Raw genomic sequence first — 27,749 nt, 5'->3', positions numbered from 1 at the left:
TTCTTCTCTCCCTCCTATCCCCTTACAGTACTTATGGCAGGGCTACACATAAAATAGGTGCTGGAAAATATTTGTTGTTTGCCTGGACACAGAAAAACAGTTCATTTTGACTGTGGTCTCCCTTTATAGCCATGTCTGTCCACCTGCTATATAATGCGATCGCTGCTACTGCAGCCGTTGAATTCCTAATATGTAGACTCAAGCACAGTTCCTTTGTTTTAAGATACAGATAGTTTTACCAGGCCTACAGCTCAAGGAAGCATAATGGAATACTGGTGATCAGGTATGGCCCGTCTCCGTTTGTCACGCCTCTTGGCCTGCTATTATCCTAAATGAGTGGCCATGTGGAACAAATCACTAATGTGAAGGACAAGGCAAAATTACCAGGAAAGAAGCATGAAATGGTAAATGTTTTATTTAATGTAGAATGATATGGGAATGTTTCATCTGATGCCAGCCTCCTGTTTTAAACAGCCTCAGCTTCATTATTCAGAACTACTAGCATTAATGTATCTTTGCAGTGGAAAGCTTGCTAAGCAAGCTAAGCGAACACATTAGTGGAATCATGTCTTTCCTGGTCACTGCCTCTCATGCAGATAAATCATTCAATTTAATTTACAAACATGCATAGAGCACCTAGTATATAAAATGTACACATGTACAGTGCCTGGCATGTATACAATGGAAGATATAAAGATGCCTACAGATAACTCACAATCCAGTAGAAGTATAAGTTAAAACAAGATGAATGGTGGTAAAATGGAGTTCTGTGAGCTCTCCAGGGATAGAGTAAATAGGCTTAAATGAAGCAGGTAACTGTCACTTTTAAGATTCTTCATAAAGGAGGAATAGGAGTGTTTTGTTTTTAAATTCCTTTTTGTTTTTTAGTTTTGTACGGTGGTCATAATAAATTACCACAAACTTAGTGTCTTCAAATAACAGACACGTATAACTTTATAGTCCTTTAGGTTAGAAGTCTGACACAAGTCTCGGTTTGTTAAAATAAAACTGTCATTGGGGCTATACTGCTTTCTGGATGTTCTAAGAATCTGTTTCCTTGTCTTTTCCACCTTGCAAGCTGCCATAGTCATTGGCTCAAAGCCCCCTCCTTCCATCTTCAAAGGCAGCAATGGTGGATTGAGCCCCTCTCCTGCCTCATCTTTCTGACCACTCTTCTTCCTTTCTTTTCCACTTTTAAGGACCTGTATGATTAGATTGGGCCTCCCTAAAGACACCAAGCCATTCTCCTACATCATCTGGCTGCTTTATTCCTTTGCCTTTCACACTTAGGTCCATGGTTAATCCCAAATTACTCTGCCTATAGTATAAGGCAGAAGTCAAGTTATATTTATTTCACATATGAGTATCCATGTAACTCATATGAGTATTCGTGTAACCCATGTAAGCACCATTTACTGAAAAGACCATCCTTTCCTTCCTGAATTGTAATGACATATTTGCTATATATCAGATGACTGTGGACATGAGTATATTTTTGAACACTTTACTCCGTTCCATTGGTCTATTTGTCTGTCCTCTTGCCAGTATTACATCAACTCTAGGACCAAAGATGGTATAACTGTGTGGCGAATTCCAACCATAATACTCTCATTGGTTACGACAACTAACAGGTTTCATGCTAGGCATTATAATTAGTCTAACCCATGTGAACGTAATCTTATACATCAATATTTACATTCCAGGTTTCTTGAGAAAAGCAATTCTTCTGCCTGTTTTGTAAGTAGCCATCCTATACCTAATAGATAGTCAATGATCGATTACCTCAAACTCTGAAGTTTCTCAACTAATAGGTAAATAGGAATGATATTAGAATATTTAAAGGATAGAAACTTGCCGAAGAATCAGTGAAAAGTTAGACACATTTTAGGTAAAATAAGTAGAAATTCTCTGATTAGGCTCAGAGACTGAGACTCAGGAAACCTGTGATACAGTCCTGGCTTTGCCAGTAAAGTTATTTTACATAACCCCAGGCAAGTCACTTAATCTTTTGTAGTCTGTTGATCTATTCGTAAAATGAGAAAAATAATACTGTAATAATGTTTTAACCTCAGAGGACTACTGTGAGACTAAATTAAAAACAAATTTGAAGAGGAAAAGCTTGCTATATAAAGGCTTTATCTAGGATACAATTCTTTTCTAAAGAGACATATTTTAAATGTCTACTAGAAGTCCACATTTCTATTGTGAAGTTATTATTAGTAGTAGTATGTATGGTAAAGTTCTAAGACCCTCCAAGATATTGAAGAACATTTTAATTTAGCAAAAAGAGAATAAAGTAATTTTAAGAGAGATTTAAAGTTAAGTTGATTGTCTTATAATATTTAACTGAAAGTGGATTATCAAATTATGTTTTGCATACATGCAACTCTATTAACCAGAGCCCCCTCTTTATTAATTTGGCCAGGGAAATTAATATTTATAGTAGCCTTAAATGTTTAGGTAAATCATTAGGGTTTTTTGGGGGAGGGTGGAGGACTGTCTGGTTTAATTGAGTACACACATAAATTCAGAATCAAATAGCTGTTAGAAAAGGGATAATCTAAAAAATATTTATATGGTGGAACACAGAGATCAGAAGATTTCATTTACTATTTTCTTCCTGGAAAAAGGAACAATTTTACAAAGAAAAAGAAGCCAGAATATATGCCTTTCTTACCTTTGATCTTTTATTTTTGCTGTCACTTTTCCTTACCACCCTGTGCCTGTCTATCCCATACTTGGTGCTCAATAAAGATGTGAATGAATAAAAAGTTGCTCCTCGGTTTGTGCTCCCAATGGCCTGTACATTATGAGTTGCATATCCGCTTTTGATCATTTATTTACATGCTGCTTCCTCCTGGACCATGAGGTCCTTGAGAGTACAAACTGTCCTTTAATCATCTGGCTAACCCCAGTGCCTGACACATGGTAGACACTTAGAATATGTCTCTCAACTAATCCTGATACGTTTCTCACAATAACCTCATGGCGATCCAAGCGAAACACAAGCCTTCTTTAAGCCTTCGACAAAGACAACTCAAGCAAAATGGGTGTTTTAATTAGCACATTGTGCTGAGCAGTTCATGTTTGCACACAAGTGAAAAGAGATTGACACAGAAGGAAGGAGGTATTCTCCTGCACAGGTAGGAAAACTATGAAGAAATAAATACTGCACAGAAAGACTATAAGCTTCCTATCATAAGCATTGGACACCACAACTCCTGGTTACGAGTTGTGAACTAAATGTATGTGAAAATGTAATAGCTATACTTTTTAAAGATATACTTTCATCTTTGATATGATACTAAGTTTATATCTTTTATGCATCCCCTTCATTAGAACACAAAATGGATGGATTAGTTAACCATGTAGCCAAATTGGTCCAGCCATTTGTTCTCTTCTTAACACTAGCCAGAATGTTGACTGTATGTCTTTGCAAAGGAAATCTGCCAGTAATACAGCACTGTTACTGTGGCTTAATAGGTTGCTCTGTACAAGTGACCCTGATTGATGGAGAAGATGCATTCAAGATTATTTTTTTTTTACCTTGTGTTATTTGACTTGTAGTAACAAGAGCAAATATCAGTTTAAATAAAAATAGAAAGTTCAGTAATTTTTTTAATTGCAATTTTTCTTAGACACAGCTAACCATGGCTTAATTAACAGCCAGTGGACAGGAACAAGAAAAAATAATCTTGAATTATTTGGGATGATGTAGTCTTTTGCATGCATGCCGAGTGTCCAATTAGGCACAGGGCATTGTGTCCAAAAGATGGAGCATGAGTGTTGCTTCAAGCAATGAGGCTAGACTAGGGGAACTGAATACTCAAATTCTCTCTCTGATGATAGCACAGGTTCAGAAAACAGAGCTATCCCACTTCTTAAGTGCCCGCTCTGTACCAGGCACTGAGTACATTATGTCATGTCACTACCATAACAGCTCTTTAAAGAGCAACTATTATTATTTCCCTAACACAAATATTGAAGCTGGGGTTCAAAGACATCAATTATTTTAAGTTCACAATGTCAGAATGAGATATAGAAATATTCAAACCAGGTACTGCTGAGACCAAAGTCCCATGCTTATTGGGGCTTATCACTTTAAGATTCTGATTTTCAGAATGAATTGAAGAGGAGTGGATATTTTAGAAATCTACATTAGTGCTGCTCATACAGTAGCCACTGTCCATATGTGGCTACTCAGCACTTGTAATGTGGCTAATCCAAATTGAGATGTGCTGTAAATGTAAAATACACACCAAGTGTTAAAGAATTGCGAATAGAAATAAGAATAATAATTTAGATGTGTTGGGTAAAATATTAAAATAAATTTTACCTGTTCCTTTTTGCTTCACTAATGTATCTACTAGAAAATTTATTTACTTATTTACATTTGTTTGATTTTGAGACAGGGTCTCACTCTGTCACGCAGGCTCAAGTGCAATGGTGTGGTCACCGTTCACTGCACCTTCATCGTCCTTGGCTCCAGCATTCCTTCTGCCTCAGCCTCTAAAGTGGGTGGAATTACAAGCATGAGCCACCATACATAGCTAATTTTTTTTTCCTAGAGACAAGATCTCACTGTGTTGTCCAGACTGGTCTCAAACTCCTGAGTTCAAGCGATCCTCTTGCCTTGGCCTCCTAAACTGCTGAAATTACAAATGTGAGCCACCACGCCCAGTAACTAGAGAATTGAAAATGACATTGGTGATGCACATTCAAGGCTTACGTTATATTTGTATCAGTCAGCCCTGAGGTCATAGAAGTCTGTTGGCAATTGCTTGGAACCACACTGGGGTGCAAAAACAGTGCACTTATCCCTGAATGGAATTAAAACACTATTTCTTTCTTTGCTTTTTTTTTTTTTTTTTGAGATGGAGTTTCGCTCTTGTTGCCCAGACAGGAGTGCAATGGCATGATCTCGGCTCACTGCAGCCTCTGCCTCCTGGGTTCAAGTGATTCTCCTGCCTCAGCCTCCTGAGTTGCTGAGATTACAGGCATGAGCCATCAAGCACAACAAATTTTTTGTATTTTTAGTAGAGACGGGGTTTCACTGTATTGACCAGGCTAGTCTCAAACCCCTGACCTTGTGATCCGCCCACCTCAGCCTCCCAAAGTGCTGGGATTACAGGCGTGAGCCACCTCGCCCGGCCAAAACACTATTTCTTAACCAGCACCAATTTACTTTGCTTCCTCCAGGGAACATTTGCCAATGTCTGAAGACAGTTTTTTGACTGTCATGACTAGGGTAACGATGCTACCGGTGTCTAGTGGGTAGGAGCCAGGATGTTGCTAAATAGCTTGCAGTGCACAGGACAGCTCTCACAATAGAGTTATCAGGCCTCAAATACAAATAGTGCCAAGGTTGAGAAACTCTGGATTTGGTGAATAGGAGGATTAGCATAAGCAGGTGGGTTTCTCCATTCTGTGAAAAATTAGGGAACTAAACAGGAAGGCAAACAGGGACTTGAGCATAAGGAGCTGGGAGTTCTGTGCTAGAATCAAGATAACAATGTGAAGACTAGTTTTCAGAAACAAATGACATGAGTTTATTTATGAGAACTGGGCACACTCCAGAAGCAGTCTCCTTCCAGGGCCAAGCTGTCTCCACCACACACACACTCCCATCCCAAGCAGAGGTGGGCTGGAGTATCTTGGATCCAGGGATTATGGAAGGACCAATCCTGTTGATCCCGAGCTTTCAGCTGTGGAGAGGAAAGTCTTGCAGAAGGTTGGAGCCAGGCTCGGCCTGACAAACCTAACAAATGAGATCCATTATTATACGTGATTTTTTTTCTCCCCCAAGATTTTTTTCCATGCAAACTCTGGTCTGAGTGTCAGCAGCCCCAGCACTCACTTATGTCAGGGCTCAGAGAACAGCCTCTTCAACCAAATAATACAAATTGAATTTATGAAAAAGAGAATTGGCTGTGTGGGTTAAACCAGCATTTTCTGGAGATTCTTTATTGGTTTCAATAGACGTTTATTATACATTTTAGAACACATTTCAAGTCAAAGAGACAGCTAGGTTTCTGTTGAAGACTGAATTTCAGCAGCAAAATTTGAAATCTGTGATGTGTGCATATTAAACCATAGAGACCTTCACCTCGGAGGATGAGATGATTAAATTCTGCCTCTGTTTCTGAGATACTGCAGAAGGAGGGAGGGAGGGAGGGTGTGTGCTGTAAACAGTATATTTTTAGCCTGGCTTGAGACAGAGTATTCTCTCTTGGTGTGCTCTACAAGGGATGTCTCTATCTCTCTGGGTATTTGTCTACATCTTGTTGGCTTGTGTCCGATTATAAATGCTAAGAAATAGGGTCATGGTGAAGCATGCACGAGGCACAGGTGACCTTAATCACTCGATCCCCTTGGGCTCCTCCACTGTGCACATTTCCTAGCCCTGCTGCTCCCACCTGGGCTCATCTCTGCCTGTAAGAGGGAGCTCTGAGATACACAGCAGACAGAGTGCCCCATTACCCTCTCAAGAGTGCCCCATTACCCTCTCAACTAAGAGAAATGCAGGTATCTCAGTCTGTTTGGGCTGCTGTAACAAAATCTACAGACTGGATGACTTATAAACAACAGACATTGATTTCTCACAGTTCTGGAAGCTGAGAAGTCCAATATCAAGGCACTGGCACAGTGTCCTGGTTCATAGACTGCAGTCTTTTTATTGTGTCCTCACATAGCAAGGAAAGCAAGCAGGCCGTCTCAGTCTCTTTTATGAGAACACTAATCCCTTTTATGAGGCCTCTACCCTCACAACCTAATCAACCCCCAAAGACCCAGCCTCCAAATATGATCACATTGAGGATTAGGATTTAACATATAAATTTTGTTTGTTTAAACAACCAGTCTATAGGATTACAGAGAAACCAAAACGAGGGCTATGTGATTGGAAGGTCTACGCTCGGGTCTGGACTCTATTCTCCCTCTCATAGCTGAGTAATCATAAGCAAGAGAAAGAGCTCACACCTGCCTCAGTTCTGCCATTGTAAAGTGGGAGTCAGAAGACTGACAACTTCCTGGGCTTATGTGAGATTAATGGCATGTGTTCAGAGGGTAAACTCTGGCACCACAGCGTCTGGGCTCAAATCCTGTCTTTGCTATTTAATCTCTGTGCAACCTTGCACCAGTTACTTAAAATCTCTGTATCTCTGTAAAGTGGGAGAAACAGTGGCCCCCACCTACCTACCAGGGTAGTGGACTATGACAGGTAAAGCACAGAGCTCTCTGATCCTCTCTTACTGTGTCATTTACCACTGTGAAGACTACAGCAGAGATGCGGGGAATTCGAACTGATTCCAAAGGAAAGTGGGGATCACAGGTCACAGTGATATAGGAAAGAGCATCTGGAATTATCTGCTCATTGTTTCATTTATTATTTTACATATAATTTTATTTTTTTCTTTTTCGAGATAGAGTTTCACTCTCTTGTTGCCCAGGCTGGAGTGCAATGTTGTGATCTCAGCTCACCACAACCTCCGCCTACCTGGTTCAAGCAATTCTCCTGCATCAGCCTCCTGAGAAGCTGGGATTACAGGCATGCAACACCATGCCCAACTAATTTTGTATTTTTAATAGAGACAGGGTTTCTCCATGTTGATCAGGCTGGTCTCCAACTCCTGACCTCAGGTTATCCACCTGCCTCGGCCTCTCAAAGTCCTGGGATTACAGGCGTGAGCCACTGCGCCTGGCCTACATATACTTTTATTAAATATTTGCTCATCCCCAGGGCTTCTAGTCACATCACAATGCATAGAAATGCAGCTCCCTGACTAGCTATTTGGCAGCCATGAGATCTCAGAAAGCGGGACCTAGGTACTCTTTTGATCATGCAAAATCTCTAAATGAGAAACCTGGCTTATTTCAGTTCATGGAGGGCTCCCAATGAAAAGTAAGCTTACATTTTTTGTTACGTATGGGGATTGAGGCTCTGAGTTAGATTTAATCTGCTTGAAAAGAAACAAAAAAAAATATGTAGCAATTCTTGTGTACTCCCAAAGTTGAGTAGTTTTATTTCTACCACGGAAGCATGGAGCAGTAATACATTATACTCTATCAAATTAGCTTCTATCATAGTCTCTAGTGAAACTATTTAGGTTCCTAGAAGGAAAAAACAATCTGTCATGAATAAGTAAAATAAAGAATGTTAGCATGAATAGCACTGTAGGAGACTAGAGGTAACAGATCAGAGAAAGCTGGAGAAGACTTACCCCCAGTCTGTAGAGTCAGGTCTTAGGAGAGAGGAGCACCAATTATAGACAGAGCAGATGACGTCACAAGGAAATAGCAGGAGCAGCACTAAACCCAAGTGGATGATGCCATAGCCACTCGACTAACCCTGGAGATGCTATGGAAGAGTTGCCTGAGGTGAGGAGGATGCAGGAATGTTGGTGTGACAGCGTGGATAGACTCAGAGTCGGGAACCAATGTGCTGTCCCCTTGACCTGCTGATGGAATTGATACTGGGATGGTAGCTTATAGGCACACCATTATCTTTTGGAGCGACTTAACTTTTATCCTGACTATAAGCAGAATTAGGGAGATGAGTTGCTAGATAAACCTTCTAAACTTAAGAAATGAAAACAGTTTTTTAAGCTTCATGAGCCTGGATAAAAATAAGTTTTCACCTTTCTCCACATCCTGTCTGATCTGACAACGGAGGTGATGACAAGGGTACCATGTAAAGGCAAATTAGTTTATTCACATATGGGCACTGAATTAAAATGCCCCACAATAGTCTCTCTGAAAAGATCTAGAAAAGAATTCCTGTATTAAAAAACAAGCTTTTAGTACCTCTTCTGCTATAGTAAGTTTTCCTCTGCAACAACATCTTCTTATATTTTGCTGCATAATCCGCATCTTACCAAAATCACTAATACTTCCTTTTTTACGTATATATATATATAATATGTATTTGTATATATAATATATTTGTGGTTATAAATAATATATGTATTTATATATAATATATATGTATTTTTATATATTATATATTATATATATATATACACACATATATATATATACACACACACACATATATATACACACACACACACCCCCAAATATTATTTGGGTGTGGTGGCACATGCTAGTAGTTCCAGCTACTTAGGAAATTGAGGTGGGAGAATTGCTTGACCCCAGCAGGACAAGGCTGCAGTGAGCTGTGATCACACCACTGCACTCCAGCCGGGTCAATAGAGAGAGACCTCATCCCACCACCCCATCAAAAAAGAAAGTAAAGCATTTAGAATTAACGTCCAAGAGATATGGGTTAGAGCCTGTATTAGTCCATTCTCACACTGCTATGAAGAAATACTTGAGACTAGGTAATTTATAAGGAAAAGAGGTTTAATGGACTCACAGTTCTGCATGGCTGGGGAATCCCTCTGGAAACTTACAATCATGGCAGAAGACAAAGGAGAAGCAGACACCTTCTTCACAGGGCAGCAGGACAGAGTGAGTGCAAGCAGGGAACATGCCAGATGCTTATAAAACCATCAGATCTCATGAGAACTCACTATTACAAGAACAGCATGGGGAAACCACCCCCATGATCCAATTATCTCCACCTTGTCCTGCCCTTGACATGTGGGGATCTGGGGAATTACAGTTCAAAATGAGATTTGAGTGGGGACACAGAGCCAACCCCTATCAGAGGCCTTGTTTTCTACTAATGGTACAGACTTGGGAAGAATAGTATACTCTGTGTGTCCCTTTATCATCTGCTAAGTGAGGATGGTAATCCTGACATGGTAGGTTTGTGAGGATTTAATGAAATAAAATATTAGAGAGTAGCTGGCAGGTGTGAGGAACAACCAGGAGGCATTGCAGCTGGAAATGAATATGAAAGTGTGGAAGGAGATCAGATCACTGTGAAGCTCACATTGTCTTAGGGCCTTTGGGTCATGGCAAAGACTCTGGCCTTTCCTTTGCTCTAAGTGAGATGGATACTCCTGTGGTGAATTTTAAGCAGGAAAGCAACATGATCTGACTTATGACTTACAAAGAATCTATCTGACTGCAGTGGAAAGAATAGACTATGTGGAGAGGCAGAGACCAGGCAGGGAGGGTATTGCAGAAATCCTCTCAAAAGAAGCCAGGGCTTTCACCAGAGCATTGCAGTGAAGACATTGAGAAGAGATTGGGTTCCAGAAATATTTCGAAGTTAGAACTGACAGAATTTGCTGATGTAATAGATGTGAGTTGTGAGAGGGAAAGAAGAGTTAAGATTTTTGGTTTCTTTGAAAAAAACAAGCACATATTTGGTAGAGGGAAACCATGAATTGAGACTTGAAGAGAGTAGTTTTTAAGTACAAGTAGAAATATTGAATAAACAATTGGATATATGAGTCTAGAGTTCATGGGAGAGGACCTGGTAAAAGATATAAACTATGGCAGTCTTTAGGATACAGTTGGTAATTAATGGATTAAATGGGATCATTCAGAAAATGAGTATGGAAAGAACAGAGGTGTCAGAAGACTAAGCCATGGCGCTTATAGGGCATGCGCAGGTCAGAGAAATGAAAAGAATATGCAAGGAGATTAAGAAGAAACAACCAGTGAAGTAGTAAGAGAACCAAGAGAGAAGACTGTAACTGAAGAAAGTATTTTCAAGAGGAACTCTTCAACTGTGTCAAACATCAATGACTAATCTATTTAGTTGAGGACTGAGCAGCAACCATTTGTCTTAGCCACATGGGGTTCATTGGAAATCTTGATGACCGCAGTTTGGGTAAAGTGATGTAGATGGAGGCTTAATTGGAGTAGGTTCATTAGAGAGAGTTAATGGTGAAATTGACTAGATGGCTTACATATTAAAACATATTTCAGAACTTCACAAAGTAAGGCAGGTTTCTATTGGCACATGAATAGAAAGTCAGGCCAATATAACAAAATAGAATTTCCAGAAATAGATCCAAACATATATGAGAATTCAGTATATGATAAAGGTAACATTTCAAGCATAAATGGTGTTGAAATAAACTATGTACCATCTGTAAAAAGATAAAGTTGAATCCAACTTTATCCTTTCAAAATTTCCAATGAACTGCTTTGATGAAGAAAAAAAATAAAAGATCATAGATGAATTCCTTTATAAGCTAGGAGTAGGAAAATCTTTCCTAACTACGATTCAAATTCCAGAAGCCAGAAAAACTATTAATAAATTAGTGTAAACAAAAATTTAGTGAATTGGTATTTCAAAGGACAAATGATAAACTGGGAAAGATATTTACGAAATATGCCACAAAGAATTAATCCTCTAATATAATTATGAATTGAAACAAAACAACAATAGCCAAAGAGAAAAATGACAAAAAATATAAACAAAGCATTCCCAGAAAAAGAGATATTAATAGCCCTTAAACATATGACAAAACACTCATAAGAAGGAAAATATAAGTTAAAACTACACTGATGATAAATTAAAACTCACTAATGAAAACTACCCTGATGCCTACCCGATAGATGATGATAAGTTATCCAGAAGTTTAACATCCTCTGCTGGTGAGGCTGAAGGACAGGAACCATTGCCATTCTTTGCTGGTGAGAGGACAGCATGATACAGTGTCCATGGAGCATAATCTAGGAAAAGTTATCAAAATTACAAAGGTATTGTGTTAGTTTCCTAGGGTTGCCATAACTGAGTGCCATAAATTTGGTAGCTTAAAACAACAGAAATTTATTATTTCACAGTTCTGGAGGCTAGAAGTCTGAAATCAAGGTGCTGGGGAAGAATCCTTCCTTGCCTCTTACTAGCTTCTGGTGATTGCTGGAAATCTTTGTTCTTCCTTAGTTAGCAGATGCATCACTCTAGTCTTTGCCTTCATATTCACACGGTGTTTTTTCCTGTGTATCTCTGTCCAATTCTGTCTCTTCTTATAAGGGCATCAGTCATTGAATTATGGCTCACCCTAACCCAGTACATCCTCATCTTAACGATTACATCTTCAGAGATGCTATTTCTAACTAAAGCCACATTCACAGGTTCTAAATGTTAGGACTTGAACATATCTTTCTAGAGCCACAATTCAACACAAAGCATACAGTTTCCCTTTAACCCAACAACCTTATTTGGGGAAATTTATATACATTTATATCTATATGAAATTATGTGTATGTAAAGTTATAGCATTTTTTGTAACAATAATTGATTGAAAATAGGTAGCTACAAATAAGGACCAGTTAAGCAAACCATAGAATATGAAATGTGTACAGCTATAGACGTGGTGGAGGAACCTCTACGCACTAATGCACAACAACCCCATGTCATTGAATTACACTGTGATCAGAGAGAAACCAATCTCTCATAAACAACAAATGTAAACAGTAAACAAACAAACTAGAACGTTATTACAATAATACAGATGAGTTTGGTTATGGAGATTGAGAGAAATAGATTTAAGATGAGAATTTAGGCCAGGCACTGTGGCTCACGCCTGTAATCCTAACACTTTGGAAGGCCGAGGTGGGCACATCACGAGGTCAGGAGTTCGAGACCATCCTGACCAACATGGAGAAACCCTGTCTAGAAAACCTACTAAAAATACAAGAAATTAGCCGAGCATGGTGGCGCATGCCTATAATCCCAGTTACTCAGGAGGCTGAGGCAGGAAAATCGCTTGAACCCAGGAGGCAGAGGTTGCGATGAGCAGAGATCATGCCATTGCACTCTAGCCTGGGTAACAACAGTGAAACTCCATCTCAAAAAAAAAAATGAGTATTCAATATTTTCCATTTTTATAGTGGCCATTGTTTTATGTCTGCAAAGACAATTGATAGGTCAGAAAAAAATCGTTCAAGGAGATGGGTAAATACTTGGCTCCAACATTTGAGTATTATATTTACACCATTACACAATATATATTATATTTACACCAGCCATGCCTTAGCATTGAGTCCCAGAGGGAACCTTAGGCATATTTCTTTGTAACATTTGGTTCCATTTTATGAAAAGCTTATTGAGCTGCCAATAGGCAAATCACTTACTTGCCCAGAAGGATACCTGGAAGGAGGAAGAAAGGAAGGAGAAAAAGTTTGAAAAGATGGCAAGATTATTATGTATGGAACTTTTTAGGTGAAGAATACAGTGAATATATAGCTCAGTTTTCATTTGGTAATTGGATACCTATATTTTTAACATTCAGTGCATCCTTCTCAGCGGAACATTTGAGAAAGATAGCATTTCTGTTTCTTTGGGAAATGATTAAGCATGCACTTGTCCTAATTTTCTCAGCCTGCATGTGGTGGTGAGCAAACTCATCCCTGCTGTACTCTGTAAACAATGCGGGTATTAATGCTCATAAAAATTACTGCCCTGCCTTTGACATCATGGGATTTTATAACCCATATTAACCTTTAAGATGAGGGATAACATTTGTCTTTGTGTAAGATGGGAAGAGGGAAACGAAAAGAACCCTAAACACATGAGAGGCATTGACAAGCTGCCAATGACATAAATAATCACTGTCTTGTAGTTTGGAATGACAATGCAGAAAAGCCCTTGCAATAGTGGACTGAAAAGAAAAAAAAAAACAGTTTAAATTGAAAAACACAAGTATGTTCTAAGAAATAAAAACCGATCAGTTCAGCAGATTCCAGTGGAAGTAGTCTAGATACAGAAATATACCTTTAAATATTGTCCTGCAGGACAGCCAACTAAAGAATCCTGGTCCCAATAACCTACTGTATCATTTGAAGAGCAGTCTGGGAGAAATACAGAGGTATTTAAACCTGGGGACTAATATTTCCATAACTTAAATACGCTGTGGATAGCCACACCTATGCAATTGCTACTGATATCTCCATTTTCAGTCATGGGAATTAACTCTAACCACAGCAGGATGTGGTTGGTATACAGACAATTGTATTTCTATGCTTTCAGAATGGTTTTGAAAAATTCCTCCATTTGGCCTCAGTCACTTCTGCATTATGAAAAGAGTGATGCAGCTTTATAAAAAGTATCAAATTGGAGAAATGATGCCCTCAAACTCAGATGTTCCTCATTTGCATATAGCATCTTTGAGAAGGTCCTAAGAATAACTCATGGCAGGTTATCATTGACATTTTCTGGAAAGAATCATTTTGATGATGTAAATTGGAACTACAGGTTAATCATTAAGCAAAATTATAAAGCAAGTGAAATGGCTAAATCTCCGTGCATGAAATTTGTTACAGAAACCTAAACGCTGAGTACCCCCAAAACAGTGACCATAGTTGTGATGTTTTAACTAGTACTTGATCATGTGCCTCTCCGTGAAATACAGCATTCATTTTAGAACTGCTGATGCCAAGTAGCAAAAGATGAGCCAAGAAATGTTATTGGAACATACTGTGATGAGATTAGAGCAGGCAGGATTGAGGGGTGTTGTAGAACCAAATTAAAATAGCGCTAGTGGAGGCAGGTCTGTGCTGGAAAATCAAAGCAGAAAATCTTTCTTTCACAACACAAGAAATTGCTGAGGGAAGAGCAGGAGAGAGGGCTATTCCAACATCTCACAATGAGAACATTTTCCCAGTACCATAAACATAAGTGCCAACTCCAGCTAATTCAATGTGACAAAGGTTCTTTTGTCGGCCAAACTAGTCAGACTCCAGAACCTTCTCCTAGGCCCATCTGTGCACTTCCTTATAAAATTCAGTTTTAGCAAAAACTCTCGATATCTGATGACCCTCAATATCTGACTATTAAATTTTTAGGAATTACGAAAGTCAGTTGTTAAACACAGTCATTATTTCAAATTAAATTCTGTAAATTTACAAGTAAATTATATTTAAAACAAATTCTTAAAACCCATCACTTCCTATTAACTCACTACATTTTACTTTTATTCAAATTGGCCATGGTGGGAGTACCTACATTACAGAAATTAGCAAACCTTAAAATCAAAGTTTAGTTCATTGTTTGGTTGATTGTCTAGATCTTTTAAAATGATAGAGAAAATAGTAACAATGCACATTTACTTACGTGTGTCATTCTCTAGTTTTCACATTTTTAGTGGCACAAAAACTTTAGGAAATATTCTTTCAATATTCAAAAACTTTATCTGACTCAACAGTTTCTTATGTCATTGATAAACAAATTTTTATATGCATTTTCATTGTTTTACTTTCATCTTTCTCTTATGTAAAGAGAAATTTCAGCCAGTATTTAGGTTGGAAGTATACTTGTTCATCAATTACAACCATAGGTTGTCTACAGATAAAAGAATTCAACAGAAATGTTCTATGCTAATCAACTGGCTTTATGGAATTTCCCATAAAGAATATTGGCTATTTTACTATGATTTGTAAATCATGTGCCACACATCCCTTATGTCAGTAAGATTCATAATCTTGTGGTGGGGTGTGTGTGTGTGTGTGTGTGCGCGCATTTGTGTGTGTGTGTGTGTCATAGGACATATAAGAGAGCTGTTTGTTAAATATTTGCCACAAACCCACTAAAGTTGGAGCAGATATTACCAAAAGTAAAATTTCAAAAGACAGAAAATGAGATGTGACAAGTTCAGATTTCCATATTTAAAATTTGTAAGTATAAATGTAAATCTGGGTCACAGGAAATCTTTACAAATGAAAGAATTAACAAATACTGGTCAAAGCAGATGAAATCGACCAGTGTTTTACATTTAAAAAAAATACTTGTAGTCTTTGTTTATACTTTTCTTCCCTTCACAGAAACTATGAACTCAAGCAACTAATATTCACTAGGTTATATATAGAGAGAAAATATACACACACAAATATAGATCAGACGCTATACTGAACATATGACATGGAACATCCATTTAGTGTCCACAGTAACCCAAGGAGTCATTATGATCCTCTACGTTGTTTTCAGATGGAAAATAGGGGATCAGTACAATATGAACACCTCGTTCAAGGACCCAAACTACTAAGTCTCTTTCCATTGACTACACTTTTAAACTCTGTGCTGATCATTGTTCCTGGAGGATTGTTTAGACTATTAAGAGGAAGTGCTTATCATTTTTACTGCAAAACAAATACACACACACACACAAACACACACACACACACACACACACACACACACACACACACACACAGGCTTCTTCATCTGAGTCAAATCTTCCAGAATTTTAATTTATCTTTTCAGCCTTCATCCACGACCACTGACTTTTCCATAAGCTATTCTTCTGTCTACCTCACCTAATCTTTTACATCTGTGTAGTTTTCTACCTCTTTAATTTTATCTTCAGGTGCCCTTCTTCTACATGTTGTGCCCTCACAAATTCCAGTTCCAAATTCTACCCATCTTTTAAGAGTTCAACTTAATTAAATACAACCCTCTCTGGAGTTACTGATTTTCCAGGCATCAAAATGATCTACTCACTCAAACCAAATTTGTAATGTCTCTCTTGTAATACTTAACCACGATCCACATTGGACTAGGCAGCCTTTCCCAAGTTAAAATCTGGAAAAACTCTGGAAGAATCAGCTCCTATGTCATTAGCAAGTCAAAGATTTCACTGCAAGACTTTGCAGTGAAAAACCATTTTTTTTAACTTCCCTATGATTTTCCCAGTGTTGTTTTATGTTTCCCACATTTGTTTCATCCTAGAACTCACTATCCCACCAAATACGCAATAACACCACCATGTGGCTTTACTGTTCTAAAGACACAATAATTTAGTGAATACTGGAATACATTTTCTCTCCTACTAGAGGACAGACACTTGGCCATGAATGCAGAGACGCAAGACTAGATTTTGTTTTCATCTGTGTCATTCAGTGAAACTTTCCTTTTGCTTTGCATATAGGGACTGAGAAAATATTGGTGAATGAATAAGCTTCATACTTGATTAAATAGATGTAAATGGCCACAGAAGGAATGTCAACTTGGATGAAGCAAGTACCCAACTGGGTAGCATCCCTATCACAAAGTTAGGCCGAAGAGCAGTCTAAGCAGCAATTGACAAAGGATATCAAAATGCCCATGGCTGTTTCCTCCTCTGTGTACTGCTCAAGGAGGAAAAAAACAGCAAGGATTTAGGGAATATCAATGTGACCTGTCGCTACCGCTAAAGTCTCTCCCCAACTGGATCGCCGGAAGATTGAAATGCTTATAGTAGTTTAGGCTCCCTTTCTGTGCTTCTTAATTGCAGTCTTCCTTGGTAGGAGGCTCTCATTCCATACCTAGCCATTTTTATCCTATAGTATTCTTTTCTTCCAATTTGGAGAGAGAAGCCTAGAGGATGCACTGGGTGCCTTCCATGGGTAGGCTCCTGAAAGGAAAGGCAACATTTAGGAAGAGATTACCAAAGGCTTAACTTATCTAATGTCACAAGTTTCCCAGATGTCTATGAGGGTGTGTATATTTGTGTGGAGCCATGTGGAAAAAGGATTTCCTCCTTTTGAAAACTACTTTCCCAGCTGTTGACAAACATAAAAACTTAAAAAAGTTAGAATAGAATTATTCTTAAAAACAAAAGTACTTCCCCTTTTACTTTGACCCAGAGTTGCCAGGAGTAAAGCTCAGTAAAAAAGTTTGAAAACTGCAGACACAGTGAACCCAAGTTCTGTGTAGTCTAGCAAGATCACGGAAAGAGGAATCTTTATTACGAATTATAGACTGCCTACTGTGCTCCCCGAAAAATGATCACATCAGTTATTTCCTAAAAGCCAGTCACTGGTGCATGCTCCTCCCCTAACTGCCCATCTAGGGCTGCGTCTCCTCTCTGGTGTTCAGATGCAATCCATCATGGTTTATGGTTTAGAAAGAGGAGGAATTCTGGATGAGTTGCATATGCGGGCAGAAGGAAACCCAGACAAACCAAGAAGGAACAAAAACAAGGGGATAAAATGAACAGGAAAAAAATGGAACAACTATTAAATAATTCAGGATAATTACCCAAAGGAAAGCAGACACACTGAATGGGAATGAAGGAAATAAATAGATCAAGGTATATAGCAGAAGGAAAAACTAGAGTTGAAGAAGAAGGAGATGAAAGAGCTCACCCAAGGGAGAAAAGCAAGAAGGTACTGCTAGCGTTGGCAGGAATATTAATAACTGGAGATAGAAATGAAGCAGCTCATAATCTCCTAATCCTCTGAAGAGACAGTGTGTCTCTTTGTGATTCACACAAGTTTGTAATGCCTTTAGAAAGCTGATTTCCCTGGCTCAGCTGGGGCCCTTTGGAGCAGTTAAGCCATGTGGTAACTGTGCAAGTAGGAACTTCTAGAAGTAGTGACCTCTGGCTGAGGATAGAAAGAAAGCAATTTGAAACTTCTTTCCTACCATACATTCTGAAGTTACAGTGGGGCCTGAGAATGTGGTGTCTGTCCCAGCTTAACATTTTAACTCAGGCAAAGTTGAGTGAGCATGATTTTTCCCACAATGTGGATGCTGTTCCATTGTCAATAGATCAACTAAGACTATTTTGTTTTCCTTGAGTAATGAATGTGATGAATATAAGACAGTCAGCAAGATGCAAAGCTTACTTGACAAGAAAGAATCTTTACAAAAAGATGTCCTGTCATTGTTCTGAAAATGGGAAGTTAGGAGAGCAAACAATTATTTAGCAGACACTTATTGAGCACCTGCTGTGTGTCAGTCTGTGTCCCCTTCCAAGTGAGTGAGGCAGGAAATCTGCAGTGGAGCCTATAATCCACATTTTAGCAAACTCTCAAGCTGGTTTTGGAGAGAGAACCTCTCAACCATTTTTCGGGAAACACTATTCAGGTGCAGTGTTTCTCAACTTTTTTTTAACAATCACTGGCCAAGCAGCCTTTTCTACCATTTTACTAAAAAAAATCACACTCTGCCATGAAAATGTAATTCCAAAATATACTGTACATCTGTTTATGTACTGTGGCCCTTTGATAGATACAATCATTTTAATTTCTACATTATCATCACATTTTTTTTTTTTGAGACGGAGTTTCATTCTTGTTACCCAGGCTGGAGTGCAATGCGTGATCTCGGCTCACCGCAACCTCCGCCTCCTGGGTTATCATCACTTTTTAAGTATGTCTATTTACCTTCTTAAGGGAGCATTTCACCCCTGTTGAAATATGTGTTCTAGGAGTTCAATGGCAGGTGAGACCCCTTATAGAAAGCTCAGTTGGATTCAACACATATTCAATGAACAGAAATTATATGTCAGGTACTGCATTAGACCCTGGTCATAGTGCATAAATGAGTAATACACCATCCCTGTCTGGCACTCACTGGAGACAGATGTTGCAAACAGACAATTTCAATATAATATAAGTGATACATTAGAGCTTAGCCCAGGATTTTCTCCTTCCATATGGAAGGGTTATCAGCCCAGACAGAGGTTGAAGGAAGTCATCCTAGAGAGGGTGTGTAAGTCGTTTCATGAGGTTAAGAAAGTTAACCAAAGTAAAGTGGATAGTTAGGTTCATCTTTAAAGAGAATGTGGATTTTGGAATGGCTGTAGAATTAGGCCTTGGCATTTGGACAGTCATTTGAGAATTGTCTATGGGTATTAAGAAGTAGACTTGGGACCAAGAAAGATTTCTGTCTTTGCAAATACAACTGGCTTATATGTATAGTAATTGTACAACCTATGAAATATTTTACAAATCCACTTTTATAAATAGGATAAGGCTGGGTGTGTGTTTGTGTGTGTGTGTATGCATGTATATATAACAGTTCTTCACAGTACCAGACACCTAGCAAGCTCTATATAAGTGGGAGATTTATTAGTTTATTTTAATGAATAACGTCAGTGAACAAAGTCCATTCCAACCCCAAGTGTGTGAGGTCTATAGCATTCCTTGCCCTTTGTCTCTGCCTATCAGTCAGCAGTCAGGTGGTAAATAAAAAAGTCACCCAGGAACCAGCATGGATACAGATATGTCCAAAGCTGAGACTCCCTTCTCTCTCATTGGCTTACTAAGAGGAAGTTTCTAGGGTGATGAGTTTCATAATCATAAGCCCATTAGTGTGAGGAAGCTCTTATTTGTCTATCTCACCTCAGAAGATTAAAGCTGAGTTGAAAGATGATATGGCCCCTTAGGTTTGCTTCCCCCAGATGTAATGCTTTGTTCACAGCTCACATCTCTGTAGAGTGTGAGTAACACTGAAATATCTCCCTGTCCTGTAATGTTTCTACTCAAAAAATATGGGATTTATTTTTGCCTAAATCAATTTTAATTAACAAACGTTGACTGGGAGCCTGGCATGCACCCAGCAAGGTGCCATGGAAGGATATAGAGTGTCAGATATAATGCTTATGAGTCCACTTTTTAGCTGTACACATACGTAAAAAGATAACACAAAAAAATGCATGTAGGTCAGCATTCACCAAAGTATTAAAAGGTGTTAACCTGTATAGAATAAAAGGGTCCCATACTTACATAAATTTGAGAACACTGTGTTAAATAAAGTTCAAAAACCTTTTCAAGTACTTTCTGGAGTCTTTAAATGTGAATGTGAGTTGTTGAGCTGTGAATCTCTGAAAGTAGAATGGCCCTATAATGTGTTATCCAATTTTGAAAACTTATTGGAGGAAAACGGAAAACTAATATGCATATGCCAGATTAATAGACAAAAACCAGAACTATCCTAGGCATCCTGGAATGTATGGAAATTCCATTTGAAAAAGGCAATAAAGTGTCCCTCTTTGCTAAAATTAATTCCATGTAACTTCTTGTTGTTGTTAAGCTAAGCTTCCATAAAAGAAACATTAAGAACAATACTTGCGCAAGAAAAGAAAGTATGGCATAGTAGAAGGACATAGTTATCACAGGCAGACAGACTTGGTCTCATAAACCACTGTGCCAGATACTAACAAATACTGTAACAACCCAATGTGTTCTTCTTGACCACTGCCCAGATAGTCCTGATTTATTAAGGCAAGAGACTTGCAATGGAGGAAGAATTTGATACACATAGAACTGGTAAAACATGAAACTGGAGTTTTATTATTATGCAAATCAGCCTCCCTCAAAATTCAGAGGCTAGGATTTTTCAAGGATAGTTTGACAGGCAGGAGGCTAGGGAGTGAGTGCTTCTGATTGGTTGGGGATGAAATCATGGAAGTGTGGAAAACAGTCCTCATGCACTGAGTCCACCTTTGGGTAGGAGCCACAGAAGAGTTGCTGGTCTGAGTGGAGTCATAGTCAGAAATGCAAAAGCCTGAAAAGACATCTTAAAAGGTCAATCTTAGGTTCTTCAATAGTGATGTTATTTACAGGAGTAACTGGGGAAGTTGCAAATCTTGTGACCTCCAGAATCATGGCTGGTAATTGTTTAGCTACACCTACAGAATTGAGGCCCCTCTCATTCTCCTAACCTAGTAGTGTTTCATTAGTTTCACTAATGTAGTTTTGGAAAGAGCTATTATCATTTAACTATAAACTAAATTTCTCCTAAAGTAAGCTTAGTCCATGTTCAGGAATGACCTAGGGCAATTTGGAGGTACAGGCAAGATAGAGTTTGTTAAGTCAGATCTCTTTCACTGTCATAATCTTCTCATTTTGTTTTTTAATTTTTGTGAAGGCGCTTTCAACACTAGAGCCATGGTTACCAAAGTGTGGTCCCCAGACTACTAAAGTATCATCTGGAAACTTGTTAGAAATGCAGATTCTAAGGGTTTACCCCAGACCTAATGAATCAGGGGGTAAAGACCAGCACTCTTTACTTTAAAAAACCTTCTAAATGATTCTGAAATATACTGAATCAGATAATTTATTTGAACTCTCAGTTCAAATATATGAACTCTCAGAGCCTCAGTTTACTTATTTGTAAAATGACACTAATAACCTGCCTTGTGGATTACTCATGACTTAAAGTAGGTACTTTAAAATGTTTGCTACTCATATCAGTCTGAAAATTCTTCCAGAATTACAGATGGCAAACTCACAATGTTAAAGAGTCCAGTGAAGACACAGATGTGGGCAGAGTTAACAAGAGAACTCCCAAGAGTCAATTATCTATAGTGTCCATACAGGCCAGGTGGACTGGAGTTTGGAGAGATACCGACATTATGGACTATACAGGTGTTATAGTACATACAGTTATTTTAACTCTCTCTTATGTATATTTATCCTCCTCACTGGACTGGGAATTCCTCAAGGGCAGAGACCATGGCATCCAAGTTTATTTTTCTATTTCCAGAACACAGTAGGTTTCCAATTCATGTTTAATAAAGGATCACATAAGTTAAAACAAGAAGCCTGTGTATTGTCCTGACACATCAGAAAAGAGAGAGGAGGGAACTGACAACGACATAGCAACTCCTTTTGCCATGAACCAGCCCACAGGATTTGTCACCAGCCCAGAGCAAATTGTTCCAGTTCCTTCCTTAGATTTGTGCCTCTTTTTAAAACAAAGGCATAATGCATGAGGCTAAAGATGGAGTCTCAGCAGCACCTCTTTTCTGGATATTGCTATTTCAAGCTCCCTTCTGCTGGGCCCACAGCTCCATTGCAATGTATATATGCCTCACTGGAACAAAGTTTGTTCTGGGTTTGGCCAGTTTGATAATTAACTTCCTTCTGGCAGGCCAGTGAAAAGATGAGAAAGTAACTGGCTTCCTGGGACTTACTGAGTAAATGACCCCTCAGTTTACATATAAATGTATTGAGGCTCAGAGAATTCAATAGTTGGCCCAAAGCAACACTGTACTTGTGGGTCTAATTATAATTCAGGAAAGAGTGTGACTCTTCTGCTCTGTTTAGGCAGAGTGCTTTAACTAATCTCTCTTATTTCTCTACGTAACACTGAAAGTCTGAACACAGGGTCGTGGTCAGCTAAGGAGATTATATACATTCCATCTATTTGTTCTGCCTTGTGACAAAACCTTTTCAGAGTCTAGTATTAACTACTCAATTCCTCTGTAGCCTCAAATCTTTTTCTTCCTTTCTATATATCCCTTTCTCACCCTAAAGTTGTTTTTCTAATCCAATTTTCAGTTCCTCTTTGTTTAATGAGCAATGACCAGCATATGTTCAGGAAATATTTAGTTTCAGTTTTGATCCTCATTTGAATTCCAGTTTGTTTCTACTATCTACCTGTCTCTACCCAATTGACACTGGTTTTAGTCATCCTGACCTTCTTAGGCTACTTAACTTTCCTCCAACATTTTTAGAGTATTATTTAAAGACTTCAGTATGATCTCCTGGGATCTGTTCTTCAACTGATTCGTCATTTCAATTTGTCAAAAATCATACTCCCCATGGTGTACAAGCTGGCTCATTTCCTCCTGTTCCCTCTGCCCCCAGTCAGTAGCACCTTCCTAGGAGCATTTACTCAGAGGTTTGCTTGGTTCAGCATATCATTCTGAAGGCTTTAAGTTGTACTTGACAAGAGTATCAATGTTAAATAAAATTTACAGGAGGCCATTGGTTTGGACTGAGCTCCCAATAGACCAAACCAAAATGGAGTCATGCATGCTAAAGTTCCATGCCACCAAGTGGAAACTAAATTGTTTAACTGACCTTCCAAGAAATCAGGAGAGAGAGAAATAATAGCCAAATCCCTAAACAGGCCAGTTTTAGTGGGTGTGATAAGGAAGTCTCCTCTGCTTCAGCCTTTACAAGAAAAGTAACTTGGAAATGACCAATCAGCTATTTGTTCTCTATTTCTGCTTTCCTCTGCCCTTTTGGGTCTGTAAAACCAACCTCCTCTGGTTAGCTCATCAGAAAAATCATTCTAGAAAAATTCATCAGAAAAATCTCAACACCTAGAATGAGGTGTTGCCTTATTCTAGAATAACAAATAAAAGCCAATTTGAATCTTTAAATTTGTTGTAACTTTGTCTTTTGACCTCAAACATACTAATTAACCCAACAGCCATTTTTTCTCTCATTTTCTTAATCTGTCAGTCGCATTGACACAATTGACCCCACTGTGTCTCCAAAAACCATGTTTTCTTCTGCTGTGATATCATGCCCTCCTGGTTTTCTTGCTATCACACTGTCCTTTGCTGACTCCTTCCCCTCTACTCAATGTCTGAAGGCTGTGGCACCCCAGTGTTTCTACATAAGCATTTCTGAAGATGGGTAGATATGAACATCACTAAGATTGAGGAGATTAAGAAACAAAGAGTACAAGGTTTGAAGCAAGTTGCTCACACAGACCTTGAAATCACCCCCAAAACATGGCAGGCAGTGGGGTGGAGATAGCAGCTATGAGCCAGATGCCAGATAATTGATAACTTTGAAGATTGGAGGCATATATGAGAAAGCCTAATGGTAAGAATCAAACAAAGCCTGAAGGGCTGCAATGTCCTTGGAACCTGAAGAGTGTAAGTTCACCTCTCAACTCTTGATAACTTCATTCATTACTGACTTTTTTCATCAGATCTTCTCATAGTAATTTAATGAATGTGCATTTATGATACTTGATTTTATTTGCCTTTCAATAAATATGTCAACATATGTGGCTCTGTACTATTCCCTGTCTTTGGCCATATTGTAAGCTCAGGGCCCCAGGAGAGAAGGAACTGGGTCATATATCTTTTACTATTGCCTGTCTATGCAACCTCACATAACTTATAGAATAATACCTCACACAGATCTGAATGAGAGGCTCAATAGGTATTAATATGCTTGTGGGAACAGTATTATCTTTTCCCTCAGGGTTGTAAAGTTGTTTTGTTCTATGAAATTCACTATACCTTCTTTTCCCATTAGTGGTAGTCAGCCCATCTGGACAGATCCAGTGTAGCTATGCACTCAGGATGGTAGAGTGGGACCGAGGGCTAAAGGATGCTGTGCTGCCCTTTATTGTGAGTCTGGCCTTGCATATACTGATCCTTAAGCCTCCTGTGTACAGAATAATCTGGGGGAGTATTTATCTCTATGCTCAGGAAAGTGACCAGAACTGTTCCATTCTTCTCACAGGAATGGAACCATTTTTGGAAGAAGGGGAGGCATCATCCCAGTGACTAGAAAGCCCAGCCCATCCTTCACCTAGGACTTTAGTGATTTTACAAATCAGATCAATCCAACAAGTACCCAAAGCAGCCTTTCCACTCTTTATCTTCTTCTACCATATTTTCATTTGCCTAATCATAGTGGATAATGTCTTTGGAACAGCTTCACTTTTTTATTCAAAAATATGTATTGCATCCCCAGGCAATAGAGATGAATAAAATTCATGACCTGCTTTTAAAGAGTTTATAATTCTGTGTATATATATATGTGTAAGGGAAACTAAAGTCAATAGCTTAATCAGAGAAGCAAGTAATAGAGTTCGTGAACACAAAGAAATTTATAGGAGTACAAGGGAATGGTGCCTATCCCAGAGTGGAGTGCACCGAAAGGTTCCCAGGAAACATGAGCCTGGGCTGAGTGCTGTGGAACTAAGAGGCAGTAACCAGCAGGGTCTGGAGTTCTAGACAGAGCTTGTGCTCAGGAACAGGGGTGCAATAGCAGGGAGCATCTGGGAACTGCCTCAGAACAGCATATTCTCTCACTACATCTGGGTATTCTGGACATGAACGTTAGAAACTTAGCTTCCTTGGTGTAGATTTAGGACTTTTAAAGATGGCCAGAGGCATGATTTCAATGAGTAGATTAAGGATCAGGACTGGAAAAGGCCATTTAAAAACATTCTATAAAAGCAATAGCATTTTTGAGGATTCTGCAATTCACCAGGACTCACGTAAAGCTCTGATAGAGAAGACAAAAAAAGAATCTGTTTTTCTACTTCTTCCAGCCCAGTTAGAGAAAATGGGACATTAAATAGTACTTATAGTAGTCAGGGTTCTCCAGAGAAACAGAACCACACAGCATACACATATATACAGATTTATAATGGAAATCGACTTACACAATTATGGAGGCCAGGAAGTCCCACGACATACCATCTGCAAGCTGGAGAACCAGAAAAGCCAGTGGTATAATTCAGCCTGAGTCCAAAGGACTGAACCAGGGGAGCTGATGCTCTAACAGTCTGAGGCCAAAAGAGCAAGAACAAGGAGGGGCCACAAATGTCTCTAGATGTCTGAGGGTTGCAGAAGATGGATGTTTCAGGTTAAGGAAAGATAGATCAAATTTAACCTTTCTCTACCTTTTTGTTTTAATTTGGCCATCAATAAATTAGATGGTGTCTGCCCACCTAAGGGAGTGGGATTGGATTATCTTTATTCAGTCTACTGATTTGAAGACTAATCTATTCCAGAAACACCCTCACAGACACACCCAGAAACAATGTTTTACCAGCTATCTGGGTATCTGGGTGAAGACCCAGTCAAGTTGACAAATCATAGTTCAAACTATAATAATACTCTTAATCATTATAGTACTCATTTTTCTGGGGACTCTCTCAGTGTATGAATATTTGTGGAACTCATAAGGGTAAGGTTACAGCAGCAGCCCCTACTAGACATTAAGAGAGATTCAGTTCAACAAATGTGTACTTCATGTCTTCTTTATCCAGGCACAGTTCTAGGCACTGCAGATACTGAAAGAAAAAAAGCAGGTTCTCAGGCCACTGAGCAGGATGACTTGTCTTTTCCCTTCACAATCACCTCATAGCCAAGATTACTGAAGAGAGCTACCCAAGATTGCAGGTCTAGATGACAATAGCAGCCACTTGACCTGAGTCTTTTCAGAAGTAGGATGGCTCCTTGGGCACTCTGGGACCTGAAGCTTCATAATTAAAGAACATAATATCAAGCTCATGTAATAATTGTTGCAGACCCAAGAACATAAATGGATTAGTCATAAATTGCCCTGCCATTTGTGCCCCTCTGTAAATATTGTATCCCTGATCATTGAGAAATGTGGATGCCAGCTTTCTAAGTCTGACATGAACAAATCTCCTTTCTATCTCCATCCCCCCATCCAGCACTCTTTGTGCATGCTGAATTTATGGCTGCATTTCTATTAGTTCCCAGCAGTATTCACTAGATTAAAGCTGCATCAGAAATTGGATTTTTTTTTCTACTTTTGCCCCTGAAGAGTGTAATAAAAAAATAACCCAATAAATCTGGCAAATTAGCAATAAGATCTCAAACTTTGGGGCATATGTGCAACTATGCTGTCACGGAAGAAATGTAAAGGTATTGACAGCTGAACCAATCAGATTACATATTACTATTTACAAGCAGGAAAGATAAAAGACAATTCTTCCATCTAAATTGAACCAAGCTCACTACAAGGAAAAAAAAAAGTCTCAAGGGTAGAGAATATCAGTGTTTTATTTCCTCTGTAGCTACCATAATCTTAGGTAAAATAGAACAGTTTGAGAGATTGTGGCTTAAATTTACTTTTCCAAGTTGGAAACTTGGACAGATGTGGATTTGGGTCCGCTTTCCCTCATAGACCTACTGGCTGTGGTATTGGGGTAGAATTGGACAAACTACTTTATCCTGATATATGTTCCCTTGATTGTAATAAAAGAAATATTCCAAATTCAGGAACAGCTCTTAAAAAGGGAATGTTAGAAGCTTATTCATTCCACTTTACTTGAAAAAACAACTAGAAAGCTTGGGACCATAAAGTAGCTTCTTGTTTGGGGTCTATAATTGTGTAAGTTGTGAGCAGTAAACCTCCCTGTCTTTATTGCTCATCTTCCCTTAAAGTATTTCTCTTTCCTGACAGTGGCTTACAGCTCTCTCTGCAGTAGCCATTACAGACGTAGTCAAAGCAAGGCAGAAAACAAATCACTGCTCCCTAAATCTTCCATATTAAAATATACAGATACACACACACACACACACACACACGTGTGCCCAAGCAAACTAAGTGTAGCTCCTCTTGTGGCTTTGTTGGGAATCTTATCCTTGCATTCAGCATTTCTT

General features: G+C 38.8%; 1 protein-coding gene across 6 annotated transcripts in view; it reads right to left on the bottom strand.

The window, feature by feature from the left end:
* Window positions 1-27,749, bottom strand: part of LOC105726151 (uncharacterized) — a 532,480-nt gene that overhangs the window by 58,531 nt on the left and 446,200 nt on the right. For 4 of the 6 annotated variants that reach the window (XM_064364281.1, XM_012465467.2, XM_064364283.1 and 1 more), the window contains exon 3: window positions 11,472-11,595. The exons of the other annotated variants lie outside the window; for them this stretch is intronic. In XM_064364281.1, the coding sequence (XP_064220351.1) occupies window positions 11,472-11,595 (124 nt within the window). The remainder of the gene's footprint in view (window positions 1-11,471; window positions 11,596-27,749) is intronic. 6 annotated transcript variants of the gene reach the window in all.

Source organism: Aotus nancymaae, unplaced genomic scaffold (genome assembly GCF_030222135.1).
Source record: "Aotus nancymaae isolate 86718 unplaced genomic scaffold, 86718_ANA_hifiasm-v0.15.2.pri h1tg000057l, whole genome shotgun sequence".
Classification (NCBI taxonomy): domain Eukaryota; kingdom Metazoa; phylum Chordata; class Mammalia; order Primates; family Aotidae; genus Aotus; species Aotus nancymaae.
Note: the sequence above shows the minus strand (reverse complement) of the source record. Positions and strands in the feature narration are given on the sequence as shown.